This window comes from Argiope bruennichi, chromosome 2 (genome assembly GCF_947563725.1).
Source record: "Argiope bruennichi chromosome 2, qqArgBrue1.1, whole genome shotgun sequence".
Lineage (NCBI taxonomy): Eukaryota > Metazoa > Arthropoda > Arachnida > Araneae > Araneidae > Argiope > Argiope bruennichi.
Genome location: NC_079152.1, coordinates 103,911,793 through 103,925,167, shown reverse-complemented (window position 1 = coordinate 103,925,167; position 13,375 = coordinate 103,911,793). Strand labels below are relative to the sequence as shown.

The 13,375-nt window shown below is 29.1% G+C and overlaps 1 protein-coding gene across 5 annotated transcripts in view; it reads right to left on the bottom strand.

Moving 5' to 3' along the window:
• Positions 1–13,375, bottom strand: part of LOC129962123 (transducin-like enhancer protein 4) — a 334,765-nt gene that overhangs the window by 139,923 nt on the left and 181,467 nt on the right. For all 5 annotated transcript variants that reach the window (XM_056075858.1, XM_056075861.1, XM_056075862.1 and 2 more), the window contains one exon: positions 7,123–7,185. In XM_056075858.1, coding sequence (XP_055931833.1) covers positions 7,123–7,185 — 63 coding nt within the window. The remainder of the gene's footprint in view (positions 1–7,122; positions 7,186–13,375) is intronic.

Sequence of the window (13,375 nt, the reverse complement as noted above, 5' to 3'; positions counted from 1 at the left end):
GAAAAGGAAGCTCCTCATTTTAATGAGGCAAACAGTTTTGATAAGGAGCAGTAAATAGGTAGCGATGTTAAGAACTTTCTTTCGGTTCTAAAATTAATGTTAAAGTTTGAGCCTTTATTGCAAACTTATTATTGATGGAAAAATTTTAGCATAGCGAAATGACACGAATAAAGAAATGAGGAGGCCCCAAGGAGATACGAGTGGAAAATCGGGAATAATCAAGTGGTAAAGAACGCAGACGATTTTTGGAGATGAGAGATACAAACAAGCGATTTAAATAAAATCAAAAACTGTTCTTAACGCATTTAAATCGTGAGTTTATTGAATACATACGATTCAAAACAATTGAGACGAGCTTAGTAATGAAGAAAATCTTTAATAACAGCTAAAGCGTCCAAAATCCAAACGTCAAACATAATATCAACATGGCAAGAGCGATAATATTAATATTTATTACTATAATGAAGAAGATACATATAAAGAAAGCAATACTGATTATTTATTTAATAGGTGGAGATGTTATGAGATTTCTTTCAGTAGAAAACTAATTTCAAAATTTGAGATTTCTGTTAAATGTTTCTGATAACTCTTTATTTACATAAAAGTTTTAGTATAGAGAAGTGGCAAAAATTAGTAATGACATAAGAAGGCTCCAATGAAATAATACGCAATAATGTAGTAAAGAAAGGTGGCGTTTTATTTCACAGAAAACGTTATTATTAATAAGCATTTATTAATTCGAAACTATTCATTGTGCGTTATGTTTCAAGAGCGGATTTATTGAATATATGGGATTTGAAAGAATTTGAATATATGCGATATGGAAAGAATTATGTAAACATAGTTCTTTACACATTATGTTCGAAAAAAAAATCATTAATAATAAAGCAAATGACATTTGAAAATAAAAATCAATAAGAAAAATTCAAACATAAGATTGCGATTACTATAAAGAATACAGAAAATATTGAGCGCAATCTTATTTCATTAATTTAAAAATCAGTAGTACAAAGTATATTTTTCCGATTTCTGGAAATGTATAATTTTTTTTTTAAATGTTTACTAAAAATTGGGCTGAAACAAGTCATGAATATTTTTAAAAAAAGAAAGAAAAAAGGAAAAGAAAGAAAGAAAAAATGTTTCCAAAGCCACACACACAATTTCATTTGCATATTTTTTTTAAAAATGGTTCTGTCGAACGCAAACAGGCCTAAAACTTAAATATACACCAAAATCTTGAGATTAAATTTTTTGACGATTCCATTTATATATCGCATTTTATCATATATATAAGTAAATATAAGTAAAAAAAAATAGAACCAATTAGTAAAAATAAGTAATGCATACTGCATGTCTTATTACTAACGAAAAAACACGTTCCACATTTTATTTTTAACCTTTTTTTCTGCAGAATGTTAATACGGACTTATGAAGGTAAGAATGACGCATGATATGTTATTAATATTTCGATTCAATGCTATCAACTCCTTTTAATTGCATTTAATATGAGGCCAAAATTATAAAATTTAATTGCTGAGAAGTTGATCAATACTTTTTTAAAAAAAAGTATTCAATGCTGTATTCTTTGGAACACGATCTTAAACCAACAGAGTCTGTTAAAACCCCGTTCTTATTTGGTTCAATCCTGTATGGATCATTAATAAATAAGATTCACAAATTCTACTTTTTTGATTATTGCTTATAATAATCATTTTCTAGAAAACTGATTAACTGATCTTATTGAATTCAATGATATATCGCAATGATTAATGATATTTATGATACTAATATTACATACAATTCATAACTCAGTATCGAAGTCATATCAAAAGAATAAACTATTAGATAAAAAAATTGTTGAAAGTATTTCTTGAAAATGAATTTGTACTTCAGGAATTCCAAATTCCGAACTTTTATCACAACAGCTTTCAAAAATATAATCATTTATATTCAAACATCTCATTAAATCTAAAATAACAAGTGTCGAAATATGTACTAACATTACAATTTTTAGGATAGGTTCTCCCTTAAAATATATGCCTAGATAAATCTATGTCGCAAGAATCAATTGATCTCCGCCTCTGTTCTTCTAAACAATCGATACCAAATGAATGAAACTGCGTCACTTGAGTCGAGCAAATTTTGTTCATATTCCAGAAGCATCCAGAGCTGATTGAGGTGGACTGAATTAAAATGACACCACCTCCCATTTACAATGCCTTTCCATCTTTCCTTTACTCGATCATTCATATAGAATTCCGAGCAAATAAATCTAGGCAAGCCCACACAAAGAAACCCCCCAAGAGATTCGAGGGCTACCATGTTTATCCTACATAGTTTCCACGGCCCTAAGGGCAAGTGGCCGTTCAGAAAGGGCACCAGCCTTTGATTACGATCGGAGAAAGGGAATTTGTGGATTTTGATATAGGAGGAAAATGATGTTCCTTCGATAATATTGAAGAGAAGGGGGAGGTTTGAAATGAGAAAACTATAAATCGAGCCATGGTAAAATGAAATGCGCGTTTAAACATAGAATCGGTTCTCAGACTGAAATATGAATGAACTAGCAGGAATGGATTTGGTATTGAAATTCTGCTTGAGTCTAGGAGATCACCTTTATTTGAGGGGAGATTTAAATATGTATAGGGTATATATTTGAGGAAACATTGAAAGTAGATGTATATTAGCTGCAAATATATTATTCATGCAAGAAAATGGGGAAAAAATATATAATTATCTTAGCTTTTAGCTGACTTGTGTTGAACAATTTAAACTGAGAACATTAGAAATGGCATTCCAAAGTATCAAAATAAAAAAAAGTTTTATAATAAAACTAAATTTTCTCATCAGAACTCTAAAGATTGGTATCTATGTCTATGATTTAATTCTTTACAGCCACATGTTCACTTAATACAATAAAACAAAAATGTTGCTGATTACTAAATCTATACTTATAATAAAGCTCAATGTGTGTGTGTGTGTGTGTTGGCTCTACAGGCCAGACCGTTTGACCTACAGCTACCAAATTTGGTACATGTATACCTTGGAGGTTGGGAATGTGCACCTGGGGTTCCTTTTTTCGAATTTTTAATTAGAATTTTAATTATTAATTAAAAACTAACTTTCCCGCCAAAAAAATCTTCCATTTTCCCCACCGCCAACTTTTCCGCCAAAAAAAAAAAATCTTCCATTTTCCCCACCGCCAAATGAGAAAGGCTTCAATTTTTTTTTTCTCCCAACAGTAATGAGGCTAGGGTTAAAATTTTTCGGCGGATTATTTCAATCGATTCTGTTTATTTTCTTAATGTTTGATGCATTTAAAATTAAACATTGTTAATTAATCGATCTTTCAGATTCCTTCTGAAGTACTTTTGAATTAAAATAAAACAGAATAAAGGAAATTAAAAATTTCTAATCCGCATAGCGTTACCCCAACTGGCGTAGAAAAAATCATGTATTTGCGTTACTTAACTGGGGAAGAAAATTCACGCATGCGCATTCTGTTCTGATTGTTGCCATGACAACCGTTATCAATGGATGATTTAAATTATTTTTGAGTTAGTCGCAGGCTTTTGTAAGTAAATTGTATTTATGTTAGTTATATATTTTTTGTATATGCTTATAGTTTTAAGTACATCGTTTTTTAAGTAGTTTTTTTAAAACCAGTTTTCAACCGTTTATTTTAAACGATTCGTTTTATTTTCTTAGTGTTTGATGCATTTAAATTTAAACATTGTTAATGAATGGATCTGCTCATAATGAATCTAAGAAAATTTTGTTGACAAACTCTTGAGATATTACATAAATTAAAAAAGATATTCTTTAGTGCCCATAAAGTTTAAACGCTGAGTGACTCTATTTTCAGTAATCAGATTATAAAAAAAATGCTTTGTTTCAGTAAAAAATATTATTATATTAATTGAAGATTAATTCTTTCCACTTTAATTTAAAGCATAAATTCTACGGGTGCTAACAGAAAATGAGAGATACATATTACGTTATGACTGAAGGCCTTTATAATATTATGAATGAATTATATGACTATCAAAATTTGAAGTTTTAAAATATTTTTGCTGAAGAATCTATTAAAGTTGGAATTGCATAAAATATTTAATTATTAAAATTTTAACGAGCATTAAGATTGGCGAACCGGCTGGTCTCCAAAGGCGGCTAGTTTTAAATAAAGATGTAAAGTTTAATTGTGCATTCAAATTCAATAGTAAAATATTCATAAATTAACCGCCAAAGAATGATTTTTTTAGTTTAAATCAAAATCAGCTATTCCAAAGAAATTTCTAAGCTAAAAAATAACAAATAAACAGCAAGTTTAATTTAAAACAAATAAAAAATAAACACAAACCTTTAAAATTCGAAACTTCATTAAAAAATTGAATTAAATTTAAAAGACAAAATACATACTATTTAATAAGTAAAATCAAACTTCTACGTATAGAACTTGGAAAAATTCTGGATGGGGGAAGGATTTGATATTTAGAAATATCGATAATCAGAGTTTCAAATTACGAATATTTTATAATTTTGACCCGATATTGCATTTTCTTGATAGTCATATCACTTTCTGAATTTATGGAACTATTTAAAGATGACCTGGAAGTTAGAAATTCTCTAACTTACAACATATTTAGTCAACGCATTCGCAATGAGGGGCCCATTATAAACTTGTTCTTGTTTATATTATATTTACCCATTTCAATATTGCTTCCTTTTTTTATAACTAAATCTGGTCTTTTTTTCTTTTCTTTTTTTAAATTGTTGATGTCGATATATATCTTTTGTCGATATTATATATCTTTTTTTCCCTCCTGCTTTCTATATTTTTTTTACTGAACTGTACTTTTCCCTTCAACTTAAATATTTTCCTTTAGAAACCTCAACCACAATATGAAATCCAAAGGTTAGTAATTTTTCTCTATTTAGGAAATTCTCTCTAAGTTAGAAAAAATATTCTTAAAACAAAAGTGAAAAATGACAAATGGCTGTTTGTGAACAAGTGAAAAATAACAATAATGAACTACTAATTATTTTGAAAAATAACAATAATGAATTACTAATTATTTGTTTTTATCTGACTTCATGAATATCTATTGCAGTAAAATTCTACAATAGAATTTAATTTTTATTCCTTTTTGTTAACGAAATTCACGGAAGCTTATTGAATCCATACGTATATTTAATTATCTAATGAGAAAATATTTAACATACAGAAATGTTGTTCTATATATAAAAATATGTATTTTATTAAGAAATACATTTCTGAAAAAAGTTTACTGAAAGACATCTTCAAATTATGGAAGTGCGATATGTCGATTATGTTTTCAATTGATATACGGTGTAATTGAGCGATAAGGAATTTGATGATTATTTAAATATAAATTCGCTGTATTGAAATAAATCGCAGTGCCATTTCAGTAGATTCATTTTAAAATTCCATGCAATGACGGATAATTGCAAGAAAAATATTGAACAAACTTCGGAAAAAATGGATAGTTTTTTAAGCAAGCGACTGTGAACTGAATATAGAAATATATAGGATAATCACAAACAATTAAAAGATGAAAAAATATAATATAAAGAATGCAGATTATTCTAAAAAATAATTTAATAAACAAAATAAATAATACACAAATATCGGGCCAATATTCTTAGTTTCCGCACAAATGAATATACTGATTATCATATTACATATGCATGCCAATCTTCTTTGTTAGATTTTAAAAATAGACCATATAAAAATTCGCAAAACCGAGAGCATATGACTATTTTTCGCTACATACTTCCATAAAATGTTGCCTTACACTAGGTCATATTTACTGAAAAGGTACATTTTACAAGTGCTAAATGAAAATAAAATGTTGGATTACAAACTGTTTACAAAAAAAACAAAAACAATCTAGGAACTGCTAATTAATTTTGAAACTTAATTATTTGTCCAATACAAATATAACAACTCAATAACGGATTCAACAATAAATTCACGTCCAATGCTTTTCAATATAATTGGTCTTATTACAATTCCCAGATGATCGCTTAGTCAATGATTCAAGGGAACAAAGAAAAAGCAGAGCGTAAACAAGATTTAGTGTCTAACCTTTTCGAGTAAAAAGGAAATATTAGAAAGAAGAAGCATCTCGTAGTTAGGACAGCGAACTAGAGAGGCCATTTAATGAAAAGGGAAGTGTCGCATCAATCGGTTCGGCAGAAAAGAGACTTAATCCGGAGCTTCGGAAAGTAATAGCGTCCGGGGGATTTAATCCTGGATACGAGCAAAGGCCAATATTGACCCAGCCTCTGGTCAAACAGTGTTTAAGCTGGACTGGCTATAGCCTCCGGACCAACCGATGAAATCCAACCTTAAAGAATATTTTCTCCTCCTTTAAGCTGCTCATGCTCTCCTGTGTCACTTCGACCTGTTTGCTGAAGATGGAACTGCTGCTGCTTATTTTTTTCCCTCCCTATGCTCCTTTTTCCTTTATTTTCTTTTTCCTTTTTTTCCGGGATAGGGTTTAGGTTCCGTTTCAATCCGATAGGATTGTCGGAGATTATTTTCTTAGTTATACACATATGCTCGTAAAAATAAATTACTGTTCTGCCCTGGATGTTTGTTACATTTTTTTTTTCTCCTTTCTTTTTTTTTTTTTTTTTTTTCTTCCGTTGTTTGGCGTAGAGCTGAGGGTTGTTAAAAGTTGCCAGTGTTGTCCAGTTACGTTGCCTTTCGACAACATGAGTAGAATCAAACAGAAGTCTTTATTTTAATGCTCTTATCTATAGGAGATTTTATTTGAAGTTAAGAACTAAAATGAAAAACAGATATAGTAAATAAAATGACTTTAAAGTTGTTATTTAAGGAAACATACCCGAATGCTGAAAAACATACTTTAAAATTCTGAATTCAGATTCCTTTAATACAGAGTTTTAGGAAGAAAATTAAATATTGATAAACAAATATTAATTGATAATGTTGCACAAATGTGTTAGATAAAATAACAACCCCGATATTAATGATAGCTGAAAATATTTGTAATTTTCTACCTTTTAAGCGGCAATTCGAAATAAATGCCATATATATATTTAATTTAATAAAAAATAAATACTTCAACTCACCTCTTGAGATAGGAACGGTATAATTTGAGCGATGATAGCATTAAGTCGTTTGGCAATCTCCGTCTGAAATAAGATGAAACAAAAAAATTAATACAAAGAGAAATGCGACAACTTTAATGAACATAAAAGGATATTTTAATAAACAAACAAATATATATGAAGTTTTTTGCCTATATTTATAGAAGAAAAAAATAATAATAATAAGTACAAAACATTTAATATGTAATCAACATTTTCGATTTTTTTTTATTTAACAACATTTTAAATAAAAAAGCGTAAAAAAAGTATCTAAGTTTGAAAACCTTTTAAGGATTTCCAAAAAGTTATTTTATTAGAGTTCAGATTTATCAAATTGTATAGATACAGAATGCAAATATGACTCTAAGTTCAGTTTTCTTATTGTTTTAGTTTTCTTAATTTGATTAAAGAACATTATTTTAAAGATAGATTAAGCTGATTTAACAGGGAAAAATTATAAATTTATGGAGAAAAATGTTACGTTCAATTAAGTAAATTTATAAATAAGTAAAAAGTTGCAAAATTTTCTGAAGCTCGCAGATTTAATTCAGAATCTGTGAGGTGGGGGACCTTTCTAGTTTCATTAATCATTACATTGTTGATACTAAATGACATTTCATATAGAAAAAAAAAGTTGTACAAAGGCGAATGAATCTTAATAATAATAAGTTATTTAATAATAAAATTTGATTGTCTGAATAAGTTATTTAATAATATGATTTGATTGTTTCCATTAAATTATGAATCTTTCAGTAATTGATTATTTTCGATGCCTAGCATATATCTACAAAATAACTTATTCAACATTATACTCTTTTAGTGTACATTAAAGAAAATAATGATTAAAATGAAGTTTAAATATTAAAAAAAAAATTCCCTTTAGAAAAAGTATTATAAGACACCCATTAAAAAGAAACTTAAAAAGATGTTCGAAATATGTTTATAGAATCGAAAGAAAATGAATATAAAAAAAGCATGAATTCTACATAGTCAGTCAATATTTTTTTCAATGAATGCAGTTATTCGTAAAATCAATATTTATTAATTAAATCCAGACTATTTTATTTTTGATATTAATTCTTTTATGAATGTAAAATAACTAATATGAAGGCGATGAATTATTTAGTAATGGCCGTTGCTAGACTTAAACGTTTAAGTCTTACAAGTTCTTTATATTCTATGCTGAATATATTACAATTAAGCATTCTGAAAATTTCATATTCGACGTAATGTGATTTATTCATAAAATTAGCTCACACATTAGAAAACATTTCAATATGTATGACTGAATTCGTATCTTGAATTCGTATGTCATACAGTCAAGATAACAGAATAACGGACCCGAATAATTAGTAAATGAAAAATTATTTATGGATGCATTGCTGTTATTGCAAGAATGTAGAAAGCTTATTTTATTAAAAAATGGAACATAACCATCAACAATCACAATATTATATCACAAAATATATTATAATTTTCAACCATTGACTAGTTGATTGTTTTTGACGAGTATACTCGTCAAGGAAAATGAACAACATTTTATGTTATGACGAGTTTATTCATCAGAAGTAATAAATAGTAGCAATTTCTAGTTTGTCACTACTAATTACACATTATCCCACTTTATTACGTATTTAATAATTTAAATAAGGGCACAATTTATATAAACATTTTCCGAAGAGGTCGAAACATTTAACTAGTTAAGAACCATAATTAATCAGCAAAATAACTCGCACTTCAGTTATTTCATAAATCAAAATGTATTCGACTGAAAACGAATTAATTTAAATAATTAGAAACATTCGCAATTATGAAATTAAATTAATCGTAATAAATCCATATTAATTAGTTTGATTTTAATAAAATAAAATTTAAAATAACCAATTTCTTAACAAGTAAAAAATGATAGACGAGTTTTCTAAAACAAAAAGGTACTACAGAAAACATTTGAACTAAACAAAATCCTAACAAAAATCAAAATAGGAAAATAAATATCCGAAAGAGTAAATGTTTAAATTTACTAATTACTTATTTACATTCCTTCTTTTCCAAAAGACCGAGTTCCGAGAAAATTCTTCAAAAGAGCACATTTTGATATTTCCTTTTTCCTCTAGAACTACTTAATAGAGATAGAACGCCATCTAATACTTTTGACGGCAAACTGTTTCGTCAGTTTACATAATCGCAATCGGATCCCCACGAGAAAAGGGGGGAGGAGGGAGGGGTGAACCTACAACTCTGTTCTTTTCTTTCGAAAATTCCAGCGAACAAAACTACCACCCCATTTTTTTAAAATCCATTAAATGTATTAACGAAAATTATTGTAGGTTGAATGCAACAGAAAAGAATAAAAAAATTTTCCACATGAGGGAATGAACAAAAAGTTATAGGAAGGTAAACACAACCGGAGGGTACCGGCAAGAGAGGGGGGTGGAGATGATTACCATTTGCGATAATTTGTTTGGTCCGTTTCGGGTTCTGGTTCGGTGGTCGCCGGATCGAATCGGGAGGATGAAGTGTGAATAGAGTTTAAGGCTCATTAAGCGAAGCGTTCCAGCCATTAAGCCTCCTCCGCATCCCGTTGTCATGGCAACCAAATGATGCTTCCTGGGATACGGGAAAAACGTTTGGCGCGCGGGAATGAAGCATTTGACAAAGCAGCCAATTTCTCGCTTTCGTAAGTGACAAATATTGCTGGGAATGAGCAGTTTATTTTCGGCAGTTTTGTAAAGAAATGTACTTTTCTGGGTTAGTAATCTGATTGTGATATTAAACGCTTTGTAGTTAAGCTATGCTGAACCTGATATAGTATAAACAGGACTGCCAAATGTAATAAAGCTGCAGGACTTTCAAATAGTTAATATTAGAATTTTGGCAACAATTGAAATATATCTGAATAAGACTTGGATCAAGTTTTTACAAGTAAACTATTCTTAATATGTAAAGACATTTATTTTTGTCTTCAAATCGCTCATTAGAATTCATTACAATTAGTTTTATTTCAAAAAATGAGAAACGAAATTAGATATTCTTGATTAAAATAAAATTTATGTCAATCAGAAAATTATTTTTTTTTTTATTATTGCCGTGATTATCCACTTTGATTATGTAGAAGAGTAATTTAACAAAAAAAGATTATCATTAAACAATTTAATAATTTTAAAACAAACATATCACAGTGAAAGCTCATAATATTAATTTTCACAAGATTTTTAAGGTGTTAGTTACATCAACAGGTCACAGTTATTTGGAAAAGAAACTATTAACTACCTCAAGTAGCCTTAATTTGAAAAATAAACATTTTTATTTTTTTAAAAAAAATCAAAACTATTGCATGACAATATATGCTTGTTTAAAGTATCTCTTCTATTTAACAAGAAATGTTCAACAATTCAAAGCTGATAGCCAATTTTGTTGTAAAGACCGCATGTATATAAAAATCCTACATCTGCGTTTCGGAAATTAGAATAGGTTTTATATAAATTAACAAAATAAAATTTCACCGTTCTATCTCTATCATTTTTCGTATTATTGTGTTCAAAAACACAAGATAGTCATGAAATCGCAGATTCAGTCCAAAAATATTTTGCTCGAATTTATAAACTAGTAAGACGATAATTTTCATCTAAATATTGAAGAAAACTTTTTTAGAGTTACAAAGTTTTACCAATTCTTATCCAAGAAAGTAATATTGTTTAAACATTTTCAGGGTTATTTTTTTCTTTTCTCTTCTTTCTTTCTTTCTTTTAATTAATTGGAATAATGATATGTTAACATTTTTGGAGGTTTAGAGTATAACGTTTTAGAAAATTCAAAGTTTCAACATTTAATTAATGTTGGTTATTCTCTTACATTCATTTTTGTACAAAATAATAACTAAAAACTACAATGGTTTTATATGTATAGAGGGAATTTCAAATGTTAAGTTTGAAGCAGAAACCGAAGAAAAAAAATTAAATATATTTGTACTCTGCGGCAGTACAATACAAGACCCATTTCTACATATATATAAAATCAAGATAACATGAATTATAACTTCGAACACTTCAAAAACATCGGGTCAATCACCCTCCCCCCTAAAAAAAGCGAACATCAAAAGAAAAGGTGTAAAAGTTCCCTAAATCTCATTTCTCCAAATACCCTAAATCCCTGATGAAACCCCTCCGGTAAAATGACGACTTTGTAAAGAGGAAAAAAAAAATCAATAAAAAAATAATAATAAATAAAAGCATCCAAAGGAAAGCAGAACTGGAAAAAAAGAAAGATCATTGTAGGAGTAAGATTCGACCGCACTCTTATTTGTGCCCGAAGCTCTTTCTGCACAGAAGTCACGTCTTCCGTACAGCCCTCCCCTTTACCCAGGCCAATTCGCCACGCATCCTCTATACTACTAGTCACCACCGAAACCGATGAAGAGTAAAAGAGAGAGACTCTCCGCTCCAAATTCGATTCGGTGGGAAAGTGCGCTCCCTTCCCACCCTTGCCAATGCGAAGCATCTGATCTAGTTAGGGCCACTAGCACACCCCCATTCCGGTTCTTTCGTATGCCACTCTCGAACCTCGCAGGCCCACCCCCAATGAAAACGGAGGGCAAAAAGTCGCTTAACGCACTCGCTGATTTTGTCTCTTGTTCCATCCCTCGATAGCTTGCTAGATTTTTTTTTCCTCTATTTCTTCGAAGTCCCCAATCATTGGGTAAGTTTTTATTTTTCTTGTTTCTGTGTGTACACTCTAAGGATGCTGCATTGTTTGCCTCAAAGATGAATGGGACCACCGGCATGAACTTTGTCTTTATGAGGCTACGCTGAATTGTAAACCGGAAAAATTCGGAGTCAAGAAAGGCGAATTTGCGTAGGATTTTTTTCCCTCATACATAAGCAGGATTGTGTGGCTGTGGGCTGAATACGCAATTTCGAACGCATGTTAAGATTTCCTTTAAATAGTATAGACGGGAATACAGGAGCAAAACCAATGAATACGAAGCGGAACATCTCTTACGATTGCATACAAATTTTCTCAGGACCTACAATCTCAATTCCAGTTTTTAATATCTGATATATCCAATTTTATTTGGGAATTTTTCGGATAGCAGCTTTTTAATCAAAATTCATGAAAACACTGCAAAAAAAAATCACGATATCGGTTCCCAACATAGATTTCGTATGATTTTATAATTCAACATAAAATGATGAAAACAGATTTATAATATAGATTTAGCAATAATATTTAGATTTTATAGTATAGATATTTAGCAACAAAATGCTCGTAAAACAGAATTGTCATAGAAAAGTTGAGGTCATTAAAGTTTCAATGAGGATCCACATGAAAATCAGCCAGTGAAATCAATCCTTTCTAAATCTAAGCGCTAAATTAATGAGGATGTAATTCTAAATGTTGAGTAAAAAAAAAAAAAAATTTAAAAAAAAACGAGATAAATACTTGAATTGTGCAGCTAGTTATAATTTTACACTTGAAAACTTTTGAGTTATAATTTTACAGAATATACAATAGAATTCCCTGCTTGGAGAGGATAGAAAAAAAAAAAAAATTCACCTATAATTAGAGGAAGATTTTTCACCCTGAAGCATTAAGGAAAACAACAAAAAGTCCAATATAATCTTTGCAGTTTGCATAGGTATGCAAGCTAGACATACATGGAAATATAAATATAACTTTTCTCTCTAACAAATTCAAATTAAAGCATTCAATAGTTAATGAAAAATTATTTAATTAAATATTGAAACTGGCTAAAATTTATTTGAGTTAGTCAGATTTACATACATTTTATAAAATTTAATTATTCTAACACAGTACCTAGTATGAGTTTATTACTGAATTCAATAATTTGTCTGGAGTCTATTAATCAATTTAACTCTTAATAATTGTGGCGCGATTCTTAACAATGTGTTTGAATCATAATTACTGCCGAACTATAAGCAGATATACGACCGCACAGAATATAATAGGATTACCTAATGAAAAATACTATCTAAAAGAAGCATTATTAATTACAATTAAATTGTTAAAAATTTAACTTAAATTCCTCATTCATCATGAAATAATATACTATTATATAATATTTCAAAGTTATGTATTAATTTGTTAATTCACAGACATATCAGTGATATCTTAAACGATTTTGGGATATAAAATGTATATATATTTTTTAAAGTTATTTAGAAATCTCAATTGAAAGCTTCATTTTAAGTCGGGAACCTAATTTCAAATTTGATGT